We start from the raw sequence: 14,916 nt of genomic DNA, 5'->3' as shown, positions 1-14,916 counted from the left end.
AGAAAAACAGTTGTATGAGTAAACAACTGGCCCTGCTCCCACACACAACCGCAGTCTTATCTCCCTGTAGACTGCCGTACTGATATCCATCTACCATCATCTGCCTGCATTTGTTCCAGTTTAAGCTAAATTAATAGACAACTGTGAGATGTTCAGCCAGTTCAGTCTGGCGTTTCTGACTAAAAGGAATGAAAACATTTTAAGAAAAGCGTCCTATATTACTTGTGTGCTTATTTGACCTGTTTACCATTTACATATTTACTATTTGCACTTATTTATTTGACCGTTACATTTGCATTGCGTGTCAATCACAGCACATTGCCGTTGTTAATACCAGCCCTCTGGTATGTCAATCACGGCGGGCACGCCCATTCCTGCACGAACTAGGAGGTGGGTTAATACACTTCAATTTCACCGGAAAAGGTGTTGTGGAAGGATGGAGTAAACCATTACTTAATTACTGACTTCCCAACCTCTTAGTTTAAGAAGTCTGGAGAAAAAGCTAAAATTATGGGTGGAGCAAAGGCCCAAACATAGGACAGATTTTAAATATTTTTCTTACAAACATGGAAAATTGCTAGAATAACAATTTTTGTGTCACTATTAGGGTTACCACCTGTCCCACTTTACAAGGGACAGTCCCTCTTTGGGCAGTTGTGTCCTGACAAATAATATTAAAAATGGCAAATGTCCTGAGATTGTAGGACATAATTATGTCCCATATTTTATGTAATAGTTGCATAAAATAGTTATTTCTGTATCTAAAATACCTAAATGTTACAAGAAACAGAATAAGCAACTAAACTGCTACAAGAATAAGCTTTTATTTAGGCAAAAAAGTAAAGTTCTATTCTTTGTACTGACCGTGGGTATGTGTCGGCCTGCAAAATCTGATGTGTGTCCCGAAAATGTACCACTTTGGCCATTTGAAAAGGTGGCAAACTTAGTCACTATGCATTCTCTGAATTATATTAACTCTGAAACTCGCATGTCTTTCATTATTTAATTACTTCACTCCTCAATAATTTGCGAGGAAAATCACACATCTTACGAGAAACCGACCTAAAAATGAACTAAAAATCTGAACAGTTGACAAGTACGCATAGTTATGCATTATGCCCTAATCACCAAACCTATATGCGTACCATCCTTACATATCACGTGATGTCAACAATTAGACCCCCCCTTTGCGTGTCTCGGGGAAAAAAAAATGCAAGTTTTCTCTCGTGAGATTAGCATTATGCTGCGCGGGAATTGTTTAAGTAAATTAAAAGACTGCAAAGTTTTCATCTCAGAGGGTTGATGTGAGGGTGTCATTTGTGTTTATTCTTGCAATGTTGTAAGACTGTTGCTTTTGTAGGAGAGCCGTTTGTCTATGGCTAACGGAATACTGTAAGAAAAGAGAAAAGTATTGTGATATATGTTGACAGACTGACTTGGACAGCTTTCTGTTATTGAGTAGAATCATGAGTAAATCCAAAGACGCTTCAGGTGATTATGAAGTGCAGAGCTGTAGAAAACTAACTGTTTTAGTAACCTGTTGATAATCCGTTTTATTCCTTCTGTATTTTGTTGGCTGTCTGGTGGCAGACGTAAAGCAGCCCGTTTTTGAGAAGATTGGAAACAGGCTATCGGATTGCTGGCATACTTCTCATGGTGTTCTTGGTTTTGTGTTTAAAATTTGCCCTGTTTATGTTAAAACATATAATTTTCGTGGCCACATCGTGAATAGCGAGTAAACAGTAATAATTATTACAACTACAGACTTCCTACTCTTCAGACAGTGCACTTAAGTCCTTTTTTTTATTCTAACAGACTTCTAAGTGAATAGTACCTGTGTTTGAAGAACATTTCTGATCTTGGGCACAGACCTGATTCTTAAGAGAAGGGTTTTTTGGGCACAGACCTGATTCTTAAGAGAAGGATTTCAACTGTGGAAATGTGCCACTGACGTGCCATCTTTCATTGTGACTCACCATGTGTCCTTAGTTCAGTACGAAGAGCGACTTTGTGCTGTATTTGTTGGTGAAACGTCGTGCCTGGATTTGTATACCCAGTCTGTCATTAGCAGTAGTAATATTCCGAGGCTGTGACCAGTGCAGAAGTAGTTCATCCATCATGTTCTAACTAAATTTTGTAATTTCATAATTTGATGTAGCCGGCTGCCGGTTGCAGAACTTTTGAATACGATTTATATGGTAGGGTTAAGTGTTCTGTGAGGTAGTGACAGTTGGGGGGGGGGGGGGGTGCATATAGGAGGACATTTATTATCCTCCCATGTCAAAGAAGACAACTAATTGCTGTGTGTCAAGCTTGCTTTAAAAAATGTTCCTCATGTTGACGAGATCTATTATCTGCTTAACTGTAGCTTACTGGTTTACAGTGGCTTATTCATTCATTTGTTGAATGATTCAGGTTTAGACACTTGTGGAACAGATAGTGGTACAATTAAATATGACAATACATACTGCATAATAAGTTAACATTCTATTAGAAGGGTTTCTGCTGAGTTGTACAGTTTAGCCCCTAATCTCATGTTTAGTGTGTACATTTGCATGTAGCAACTTTATGTGCCTGAGCTAGACCAAGGCTGTGATGGTTTCCTACACAATTTGTATATGAATGATTTTCTTAACCTACAGTCATTCATTTCAAAGCTTTCAGCATCTTTAATGTGTGTGAGTAGGATTTCTAGACCCAGAAGTCAGGGTGGGAGTGGGGGTCTGCTTTGTGACATTCTGCCAAACTTTCCCTTTGCCCATCTTGTTATATAGTGGCTAATTGGGTAACATGTTTTGCTGTAGTTGTAATCTGTGTTTTGTAAAAGTTTTATATCATGCTGTCTTGTTTACTTTATTCAGTAGTTACACACCCTAGTCTAAATTTTGATTTGTTTGCATTGTTTTGATATTCTCAAACTTTTCAGTGCTTACTCATTTACATGCTTTGCCTTGTGACATTTAGATAAGATTGCTTGTTAGTCCTGTAGTTCAAAGGCACACTGTTAGTTGCACTGTTTTCTAGTTTTGTATATAAGCCTAAGAAAGTTAAGGGCAAAAAAAGAAGGAACCTGAGCATCACACAAAGAGCATCTTTGGGAAGGTTGGCTGAATCAGGAGCCATCAAGGTGCCTTCTGTTTCAATACTTTTCGCTGCCTTCAATTTGAACAGAAATGTGGGCTGTGCATTTTACTTACTCTCGTACACAGCCATTTTTCATTTACTAGGAACTTTGGTCGGTTGTAACTAACCTTGATTGTGTAGAGTTTAGTGATAACAAAGGTGGATGTGGACCAAGTGCATAATTACATAATATAAATTAGTTTCCCCTGTCTTGTGTTTTACCAACCTCCCTTGAATATGCAGTGTTTATCAATTTCAGGGAGAATTGAGAGCATCGGTATACCTGTCTGCTTTTTTATTATTTTTGTATGAATGACATTAGTTGCATACCTGATAGCATGCTTTGCTCCTTATCGGTCATGTTAGTGCCCCCCCCCCCCCCGAGAATTACTTTATTTTACTGCTTTGCTGTGTATATGTATTTGCATACTAGACTCCTGTCCTTTTAAAAAGGCTGTGCAACATTTTAAACATTAATCTGTTTCTTTGAATACTATTGCCATTAGTGGACTTGTTTGTTTATTTCTGTATTTACTATTTTCAGCTTCAGGTATTATTCTGAAGTATTTAAATGAGCAGAACAGACCGTACAGTGCGCAAGATGTGTTTGGAAACCTACAGAAGGAACATGGACTAGGGAAGACAGTAAGAATTATTCAGACTTTTTCCATGCTGCAATACATATTTACCACTTTTTACAGTAAGTGCAGTGTTTCTGATTTTTTAACAACTTTGTAGTTTTTATTGTGTGTGTGTGTGTGTGTATTATTTATATATATATATGTGTGTGTGTGTGTGTGTATGTATGTATGTGTGTGTGTATATATATATATATATATAATATATATATATATATACACACACACTTCTTGAGAATAAGAACTTTCTCGTTAGGCCCTTGTAGAAAACAATTGAAGTTGGTCAGTGAAGTAAACTTCTGTAGGCCTGATGAAGGATGCAGTTGCAAAATCAAGATGCAGTTTTGTGACCGGTAAAGGTGATTGCTTCCCTCGTTCTCATTCGTAAGCAGTATTACCTTTTAGATTTTACAACCGGTCTGAGGTGTATTAAGGAATCCCATCATGTTACAAGACATTTAGTGTCACTTGCTCATAGGATCATAAGAGGTTACTAGGCTAATGGTCCTGGGGCCCTTACAAGCCTAGCCAAGAGTTTATCCCAAAAAGAAACCTCAGTCAGCACTTGTTGCCCCTGTCAAGGTGGAAGCCCTGGCACAAATTTGTGGTTTCCCATTTACTCATCAAGGTTACACTTGATGAGGGTCGGCGAGGTACTCTGACGTGTATGGGAAGTGTATTCCAGAGACTGGGCAGCCTCAGGGAGACAAACCTGCGCCTCTAGTAGGTTTTGTTGATGTCTCATATTAGATTCAGGCCTTTCACAGCCTCTTCCATTGCGGTGGGAGTTTGAAAGACCAGACCTTTTGCGTGGACTTGATGGGGCAGATAGAAATTATGTTGAGTGCAATTTAAGAGGAAGGTAGGCATAAGAGGTACTCCTTGTAAAAACGCATTGTGTGTGTGAAAGTTGTAGATGTGTATTGGGAGGTTTTGGTAATATTAAGTTACATTTAGCATTGTACCTGATTTATTTATTTTGTTTGTGGAATCAGGAGTTTGTCATTCCTTTTGGCTTTTCTGTGTTATGATTTCTGTGCTAAGAACACTGCTTTTTCTTCTGGCGTGATGCTAGACTGCATTTCGTGTTCTGGAAGTTTACTATTTATCTACTCCAACATTACATAAATGGTTCAATTCCTCACTTACATTAAATCTCACTCCTCCTCCTGATCATTATTCTGCATGGATCCAATATTACATTTCTATAAAGTCTATTCCTTTCTTTTTCTAAAGATCTTACTACAAGTTCTTTACAATATTCAAAGTCTCTAGTAAAGTTGGTTTAAATTTTGATTCCATTTTTCTAGTACTGGTAATTCATTTTTTTTCGGTAGCATTGAACTTATTATGGCTAGACTATTGGGCTCCTTGTATCCCAGATCTTAAGAATAATTTCTTTAGTTACTGCCATTTGTTCCCCCCATTTCTGTGAAAGTACTCCGGACCATACCAATTTTTTAAATTTAACTTTTTACATTGCTCCCATATTTTCCTCAACAATTCTCAAACATTTACCGTCTTCCTTAGGAAAAAGTCTCTGATATCTAATTGGGGTATAGAAATAACTATGCAGACACTTATAACATGCAGAAATCCTGAACTTTCTTGATGTTACATACTTTGGAAGACACTGGTAGGGCTCTCATTTTTTTTCTTTGTAATTTGCCTTTGTCCTCTCTCTTCCCTGTCTCTTCTAAACTCCTAATTGTTTTTTGTAGTTAGTATGCTATATTTTATCCATTCCACAGATTATCCCTTTTTAGCATCATTTTCTGTTCTGGAGTCAAAAAAGCTGTAGCAGAGCTAGTCTTTCAATTATGTGGACAATTTTCAGACTCTGCCTGGAGCCTGTGTCTGGTTAAGTGATTTACTCAGATTTACGCAGTTAGACAATAGCTTTCCCCTTTCTTTTTACTTGCACTATATTATCTGGAAATTTCTAACCTGTAGTCTAACTCCTGCTTAGCCTCATCCCACTTTACCTTTCTCTTTTGAGTTGTTTCCAGTACCTTGAGTACTTTGCTAATTTTTTGCGGTAAGTTCCAGCCTCTCTCAAACCCTCAAACCTATCAGTAAGATCTCCTTAGTGTATTCCTGTACTGGGTTAGTTTATTAGATTGCTTTCTGAATATATTATTTTTGTCTCTTAAACACCATCTGTTCTGTTTCATCATTATATAGATCCACTTTGATTTATGACCACCTGCTTTAGTTGTGTGTATGAGCCTTAATTGCCCAATTTTAAGGTACGTTTTCAAATTGGATAACACTTGGCCACCTTATTTTTTGACTTCTTATCTCCCATATAGATTCTTTCAACTCTATAATTGTCATCTACCACTTCTCCTTTTGATGATTTAAAAAAAATATATCTATAAAAATATAAATATGCTAGACTAGTGTATAAGACTAAAACAACTAAAAACATTTTTCACTTATTTGTATATTAATATCCAGATCTGTAACTTAAGAGCTTTCGGTTTCTAAAATTGTTGTCTTCTCGTATATCTTTAGTTTGCCTTAACAGAATCCTTTTTTGATCTGTATTTATAAAATGTCATATTATGCCATGGTAGGTATGGGTTTTGCTGAACAAGTTCATGCATAGGTGCATAGCTTACTGTTATGGCTGTTATTTTATCTTAATTTAATTTCGCAATTATGGCATGAAACGATCTTAGTTACACAGCACTGAATTTCTCTGGATTTATTCAGTAGAAAATATGATCTGCAAGTAAGGCTAAATTTTCTTGATTACTACACCAGTTATATCCTTGAATTTTGAATCTGTTATTTTGTTTGCTAATGGCTAATATTTTAATTTTATACTTTCACTTGTATTATCCTGTGTCTAAACTGTATGCTTTTATTAAAGAAAAGCATCTTTTTTTAAATCACCACTTAATGACACACATACATTTTTATGTAAAGAAAAACAAACCATATTGACATTTTCGGCTACAAACATTGTACACCACATATAATCTTTTAATATAGTCATTGTCATCTGTATGTATCATTCCCACAACTCATATTTTTTCTATGTAATTTGCTCCTACCCTTTTCTAAATATCCCATTTTTTTTATATCTTAAACTATATTCGCTGCTTCATTTGGTTTAGACTTTGATTTCCATTTTTTAATTATTGCTTTTTTGGCAGCCACCAGAATTAAACTCGGCAAAGCCTTAATATAACCAGGCAATTCCAATTCTGTCTCACAGCCTAAAATCATATCCTTAGTTACACCAGTTTGCTCACCCAGTATTTCTGACAGAATAACTCCCAAAAATGATGTTCCCAATTACCTCTTTCTTCTGTATAACAATATGTCCAACATTTTTGTTATCTACCTGAGGAAAAATTCTTTGTGGAGTCTGCTTGGGGGTATAACAATACCTATGGAAACACTCCCAAGCAAAAATCATAAATCTAGACATTGTTGCATATTTGCGAACTATATGTATACAGTTCCATTGTTTCTTTGTGAAATGCTTATCCAGTCTCTCCCCAATTCTTTCTAACCACCTCTAATTCCATCATGTAGTATTTTATATTCCCTATTAATCTTTTTTTCTTTTTTAAACAGCAGCTTCCGTTTTAGATTTTACTAAAAATTCTAGCAGTGCTGGTCCTTCAGTTAGAATTCCCCTGTTCCAGTCTCGTTTCCTATATTCTGATGTCACGTATTCTTGGCCTGTTCCCATTCTGTTACCTTTCCCCGTCTCTAATTATTTGCTCCCATTACCTTGATTCCTTTGCCAGTTTTCTCCAGTAAATTTCAACCTCCTCTTGCCTATTTCCTGTACCCCTAAATATAATCATCCCTATAGACAGACTCTCCTTTTTCTGTTCTTGTTTTGGCTTAGTTCCTAAAAACACTTTCTGCTACTTTATGAATATTCTGTATGATTGTTCTCCTTAAGGATCTCTGTTCCAAAATCCCAGTCTCTCCTCGTTTCTTGACCCCCTCCCCCCCGCATTTAATCATAATTCATTCCCATTTTGAATTAGGTTTCTGCTTGTCCTATGTATGGGAGCCTTAACTGTGTAGCTCTGAAATACCCCTTCAAATCGGGTAATCCCAAACCACCTCCTTCTATTCGAATGATCCTCCTATCCTATTTGACTTTTGCCCTCTTGATAAAATCCTTCAACTCTTTATTAATTGCTATCCACACCTTCTCCTCTGGTTGATAAATCTATGTCTGATATAGTGTATAAAACTAAAGGGGCTCAGAATTTTCACTTGCTTGTTTCTCACTATCCATATAACAAAGCTTCCAGTTTCTTGGTCTTTGTAGTATCTTTTTAGTCTTTTTCCAAATATCCATAGCCGCCATGACAGAATCTTTTCTAACCCATACGTCTAAGTACTTCATATATGGGTATTGCTGAACCAACTCCTGTGTGGGTACATCGTTTACAGCTATTGCCTTTGTTTTATAATTTTGTATCCCAAAAAGTCTTGAAACTGCCTCAGATTGTTCCACAACACTGACATATCCTTTTCTGTTTTTTTATTGGTTGCCATTCTAATTGTATCCTTGAATTTTAGTCTTATAGTCTGTCAGTGGTAACGTAAATAAGTGGGGAAACGGGAAACCCTTGCTTGGGTTCACTGTTTCAAACTACCCCCCCCCCCCACTTTCCGCTTCTGATCCCTCATACAGCCTCCTAATTAACCTTATGCAAATGCTTCCATTGCCATACACTTAAAATCCCAACTTACTCTTTTGAATGCTTTCTCTGCATCAAGACCCAACAACAACAATGGAATTTTTTTGCATTCTGCTTCCTTCTGTTCATCATTGTTCTATTAATGTTGTCAAATGTATGCCTCACCTCCACAAAACCACATTGATCCATATCCATCAATTGTGGCATTGCCTTTTCCTTTCTTTTAGCCATTATAGATATAAACACTTTATAATCATGATTTGGAATTGAAATGGGCCTGTATGAAGTTGGCCCAGATGGGCCTTTACCGTTTTCTGGTATTGCATCAACCACAGCTTTCTTCCATGATGTTGTTGCTTCTTCTTGTAAAACACTGTTTAAAAAAAGCTTCCAGATCTTTATCACTTTCTTCCCTTCTAACTTCCACAGGAATGTCATCTATTCCAGGAGATTTTCCTGTATCTTCTCTCCTTCTGTTATGTGTTAAGAGCCTTATCTACTTCTCTCCGTGGCATATTTAATTATTCCATAAAGATTTTCATCTGCACTTTTTCTTGAGTTCTACATCTCTCTGCTTTTATACAGACTCTCCTTAAAATTTCCAAAATATTTCTAATACCCCTACTGGATTTCTGGTTATTTTCCCTGTTAGTAGGCTCCCTAAGCTCGACAACAACTCTGTCTACTTTATGTTGCCTGAGCTGCTGTGCTAAGGTTTTGTGCTCTGGAGTTAGCAAAAATATGCTTGCAATCTTTCTAAACTTGTGCATATTATCCAGGTAATCCCTTATATTCTTTTTAGTACTGCGGTGGTGGTGCTGTGGTAGCGTTGTCGCCTCACAGTATGACTACGTCCTGTTCGATTCTCAGAGCGTCTTCTGTGTGGAGACATGCATGAATGGGCGTACCTTCGTTGAAAGTTGTGCGTCAGGGCTGGCAGCGCGGCACGTAAAAATCTACTGCCAATCATTAGCGGACCAGAGTTTCACTGTGGCGACCCCTAACCGGGAAAAGCCAAAAGACACAAAACAGAATTCTGCAGTTGCCTCTCTCATTCTGTGAGATTTCCCCTATTCTGCAATACTTCACCTTTGTCAGTTCCTCCTAATTTTTTTCACTTCTTAACCATATCTTTTTAATTTCTACCTTTTTTAAAACTCCACTTTCATTTTATCCCACTTCCTAGTTATATTCTCTGAAGAAATTTCTATTTTCCCTAATTCCCACTGCACATTCTTTAAATTCCCTACCTATCAAACAGAGAGGAAGTGCCAGTGTCTCATTTTTTTCATTGCCATGTATTTTTTAGTTATTACTAGTGTTATTTGAAATAGTTATTGGATGCGTATCGAAACTTTCAATTAAATGCATATATTCCCGTGAAATTTCTGCCTAGCCCACCCCAGTTTTGTGGAATAATATGTAAATTGTCTGAACTCCTGCTACTGAATTCATATCCTCCATACCAAATATTTTCATAAGTTTCTTCAAATATCTACCCTGTTTTGCTATATTTTCCCTTCTATGCCCCCAGATACATCCTCACTGTTGCAAATTAAAGTATACTCCCTGCTGAAAACTAATTTATTTCTTCCAGAATTTTTTTAAGCTCCATCGTAGTAGTTTTAGGTGGAATTTAAATACATGCCAGTGTAATTCTTCTCCCTTGCCACTAGTTGCCTATTACTACAAATCTACCATCTTTGGTGGTGGGGGGGGGATTCAATAAAGCTTACACAGGCATTGCTGACCATGTGCACATTGCAGCTCAATGCGCACACCGCCAAGTATGTTTTTAGAGTCAGTAAACTCTGCAGCAGTGACACTCTTAATGAAAACATGGCAATATCCGTGGTGTGCAAATTACAACACAAGTAGCTGAACTGTATGCTAATGAAGCAAACCAGCATGGTGGAGCGATTTTCAACAAGCTATAAAGCAACCGTGTAGACTCCGTACTCGTATTGCCCATGTATTTGAAACTTTTCTGAATACAGCTACGGAAAGGAGTCTACATGGAAACAAGAGCAAGTAAAAGTCCCTCAGCTTGTAGAGAACTGAATGTGAAATGTAACCCCACACACGATATGACATTTAGACATGGTGAATGCTAGAAAATTAGCTTAAGAATAGCAGCAATTCCTTTTCAAGTGCTGTAGCTTAAATGCAGCTTTGCTACCCCACCCCCAAATGAAGAATATACCTGTAACTAATGTAGACAGCTAAGTGTACACTCCATGAAACAGACTATTCATACTGTCATGTAAGCATATGCAGTATGTATCTGACTGAATACAGTCAAATTCTATCAAAACCTGTATTCCTCTGTGCAGATATATAGCAAAGTAATACCCTTCCTTGTGTGTACAACACTGGCTGCCCTTCAGTCTCCCTGCCTACATGTTTTCCAACCATGTAGATTCAGGGCTGTCAGCACATTGAATATGCAAGTGAGGTCACAACTCATTAGAATTGCTAAATCCTAAAATATTAACTGTGTAGGGATGTTCACTTTGGGTTGGCACTTCTACAGTGTTCATTTTCAATGATGGCAACAGTGAATGATGACATAAAGGAGGTGTTGAGTTACACTTGGAGGTGAACATGTATGTCTGAAAGTGATCATATGTCTGCTTTAAGAAATTTTCTTTTTTAAATTTGTCATTTGTTTATGCGATGCATAGCGCAACCATGGGAAACAGAGGAAGGAATGGCAGGTTTCTCCGTGCTTGTCACGTAACTATTCCTGTCACTGTGTGTGTGTGTGTGTGTGTGTGTGTGTGTGTGTGTGTGTGTGTATACAGCTAGAGTATAGATGGTTCTAGGTCCTAGTATAGGGTCTGCAACCTTTCCTTCACTTTTTAAGCTGCATGTTTGCTTGATGTCACAAGAATAGAGAAACGTAAATAAGGTAAACGGGTAGTGTTATTACTTATCGGTGCACGCAGCAGCATGTAGGTGCTTATTGTACACTAATGAGCACCTACTGAGTTGATGTATTCAGTAAAGCAGCAGATGTTTTTCATGGGCATTAATTACAGCATAAGCAGATTATCTTCAGTACAGAGGAACTATTATTCAACAAGCTATAAAGCATCCATGTATTCTCTATTCTTGTTTTCCTTAACTTGGTGCAGTAATCCAAGTAAATAGTCGTGGATTTGTAAAGAGAATACCTGTGTCCATTACTACACTTTTTTGTCTTGCTCTTGTTTTTAATCGCACTTTTTGTGTGATGTGCCACATAGTGTAAACAGTGGATATGGGAAATAATTTTCAGATTTGGCTGTGTATCTGGTTTGTGCAAAGTGCAGCGGACCACCTCTGAAGCAGATAGCCCAAAATAGAAACCAGGTAAATTCAGTGAATGTGCTTGCTGGAGTAGAATACAGGTGGTACTGGGTTCTAGTACAGCGTGCAGCCTTTGTTTTACTGCTGTGACACTGCAGTTTACAGGAAGTGCAACATAGACAACTGTTTCCTCAACTTTCTTGTGGCAACAGGTTTAAGTATATAACTGCCATACACATGGTCCTGGGTTCAAATACAGATATTCCATACTGTATTAATTTTTGTGATGGAGTAATTTGTGTATTATCACATTTATTGTCAGATGTATGACTGTGTGTATACTGTGTGCTATAGTTCTGTAAATGTGTTCCTGCTATCTGGACCAGCATTGACTTTAACTTTTGCGAAAAAACACATAATTGCACATACAAGCAGTTGCTTGCCACTGTTGCATTCTGGTTGTCAGACATTAGCAGTGCGGCTTGTGTTTGCACACTGCTTACCTACACGCAAACTGGTGTAACTTGCATGCATGTACACTTTAACCATTGCGCAAATCAGCTGCTTACTGTGCTACGGAACTGTATATATGATACTTTATTATTGGTGTTTGTTGTCAGTTTACTTAGTATGACAGCTCTACATATGGAAACATTGCAAAGTAAGGGCATGGGTTTACCAAGTCGTATATTTACAGTACATCCATGTGTTGCTTCCCCACCCAACAAGCAGTACAGCCCTGTGGCCTCTGTATTTGTTTCCACATATATATTGACCACACAATGAAGTGTGTTGTGTGCTCCCTCATGGACAGGCCCAGTTGGTGGTGCTCATAACCTTGCTCTGCTAAACTCAAACATCCAACTATGCTTGATAAGGGTACTTGTGTTTTTACACAGTTATGCTTCTACACACCCTTGTGCTGTTAGCCTACTGGCATCATATGAACCTATGAATCTGTGTGCCTATGCAGACCACCCAAACTGTCCCGCACATGGCTTGCTGATATCACCTACTATAAGTTTACTTGCAGTCTTGTATAAATCTGACTTGTGCCATGGCACTTACATAACATACTGTCTTCTGTAGTTTGTGCACTTAGGGATTCTGTTCTCACTGCACTCAACTTGGTGGGTGTGTGTGAGCTGTTGCTTGACATTACAGAGAGCATTTTACACCACCATGTGGAACAGTGCTATTACCGTATGCTCATAAGCAGTGCTGATGTCATTGGCTGTATCAGTGTATTGCATATGCAGTCATATCACCAGGGCATGATCAGACATTGGCTTGGAGGCCAGACAGATGTCACCATATCAGATACCAGACAGATTACAGTGAGTTGTCTTTTAATCTATACACATATATCATGGCATGGTTTGTAGGCCCTGTGTTATCTTGATGAGAGAGCCCTTTGGTCTGTCCAGCTGCTGCATATGTCTGATGAGATACATGCAAAAGAACATTATACTGTATTACTGTTCTGATGAGATTTTACTACAGTACTATCATACAATCCTGAGATCTGAATGTTGGCATGACTTGTGATGTGCACCTTATGTTTGTACTGGAAAATCATAAAGAAAAGTTAGAAAGTAATGATGTTGCGGTTCGTGATTTCACACCCCTTGCAAGTGAATATACCATAAAGCAGTGAAAGGATGATGCCATCCACTGTAACTTGGCAAGGCAAATACAAGTGACTGGTATCATTTCAATATCACAAATGCAGATATACTAAGCACTAATGTAGCTATGCACCCTGTGCATCAGAAATAAAGCTTTTGTATCCCTGAATCCAAAAGAGGAAACTGGGATATGGCACACATCACTTGTGCAGGTTGTTGTGGTGGGGGGGGGTGGCAAGGCTGACGCACAAGGTGTATGAGTGTGTGAGTAGGAAAGGGAAGCGGGTAGACTGAGCCATGGAATTGTGTCTGTAGGGGTCCTCCATGTGAAAATAGTGAGTGTCTGCATGAACACGGCCAAGCTCAGAGCTAGTTCTGTGTCTTGGTATGTCAGACAGGTGTGGTCTGTGTGTGATAGCTTTGGCAGTTCATCATTGCTGCCCCTGACCACAAGAACTGGCTCTGTCAGGAGTTGAACTGGCACCTCCACTCCCAGGGTCAGATCCAGTGCTGCTACCTGAACGTGACTGTCTGCTGGATGTGCTGCCATCATGGGAACACCCACGACCATGACCTCATGACCTGCCATGTCTGGGTGTGGACAGCAGCCTCACCGGAGCAGTGGAAATACTGCCACTACAGGAATGTGATCAGGCACAGCCACATTGGCAGTCAGCAGATGTGGCTAACCAGTGCCCATGAGGACATCATTCCCTTCCCAGCAGACATTCCATCAGACACCCCTCATTCCAATGTATCATTTATCAGATGCAGTTAAATGACAACACTGTAGAGGCAGTCATGCATGTTGGCCTATGCCACATCTGCAACCTTGAGTATTTGTCTGGAGCACCTTACTGAACGTGCCTTTACCTCCATATGTTAAGTGATATGTTGAGTCACCTGCACCACCGGGAGGAGGGACAACAGGCCCCCTCTGGGCACCCCTATCAACCCACCTGTGTGACACCTTGCCCACAGTTTGGCTATGGCCAGAGTCAACAGGCAGTGAAGCTGCAGTAGCCGCACTTCCCTGATGTCCTTGTCCTTCACCTCCCCAATATCTGTGGGCTCAATGGACTGGGTAGGCGTAGGCCTACTGGCTGTGTCCGGGGGAAGATGAAGGGGGTGGCTGGATGTTGACCTCTGTCAGATTCAGCCTCTGCAGCCCCCCCCCGACTGTACCTCAGTTTGGCCACCATATTCAGTGTCTGTCTGAGACACTGACATTAGGAGGCACAGGGTCCACACACCCACTGTCATGATCAAATGTGATAAAAAGGAAGAAACATGGGAATACATTAATACCTGCGCTACTATGGTGCAATGTATGCTAAACGACTAACCATGCTGCCACTATTACAGACAGTACAGCAATATGCACAGCAAGCCTAAGATGACACTTTCAGTTTCCTTAAATTGATCTGCAGTATTGACATAAATTTGGCTTACCATCTGCAGGAGGCGTATCCTGTTGACTGTCCTGAATGAAGTTAAGCAAGAGGTAAGGGCAACATCATCATATTTAACAGTAAGACAGGGGGGGCAATAAGT

The 14,916-nt window shown here is 39.0% G+C and overlaps 1 protein-coding gene across 1 annotated transcript in view; it reads left to right on the top strand.

The window, feature by feature from the left end:
• Window positions 1-1,201: 1,201 nt before the first annotated feature.
• The window catches only part of LOC122787991 (homologous-pairing protein 2 homolog), a 121,148-nt gene continuing 107,433 nt past the window's right edge, over window positions 1,202-14,916 (top strand). Inside the window, exons 1-2 of the mRNA XM_044054918.1 lie at window positions 1,202-1,491; window positions 3,668-3,768. Of these exons, the coding sequence (XP_043910853.1) occupies window positions 1,467-1,491; window positions 3,668-3,768 (126 nt within the window). The 5' untranslated portion in view covers window positions 1,202-1,466. The remainder of the gene's footprint in view (window positions 1,492-3,667; window positions 3,769-14,916) is intronic.

The sequence above is a fragment of the Protopterus annectens genome, chromosome 13.part0 (assembly GCF_019279795.1).
Source record: "Protopterus annectens isolate FY-2018-M chromosome 13.part0, PAN1.0, whole genome shotgun sequence".
Taxonomy (NCBI): domain Eukaryota; kingdom Metazoa; phylum Chordata; order Ceratodontiformes; family Protopteridae; genus Protopterus; species Protopterus annectens.
The sequence above is the reverse complement of the archived record's forward strand: the minus strand, read 5'-3'. Positions and strand labels throughout refer to the sequence as shown.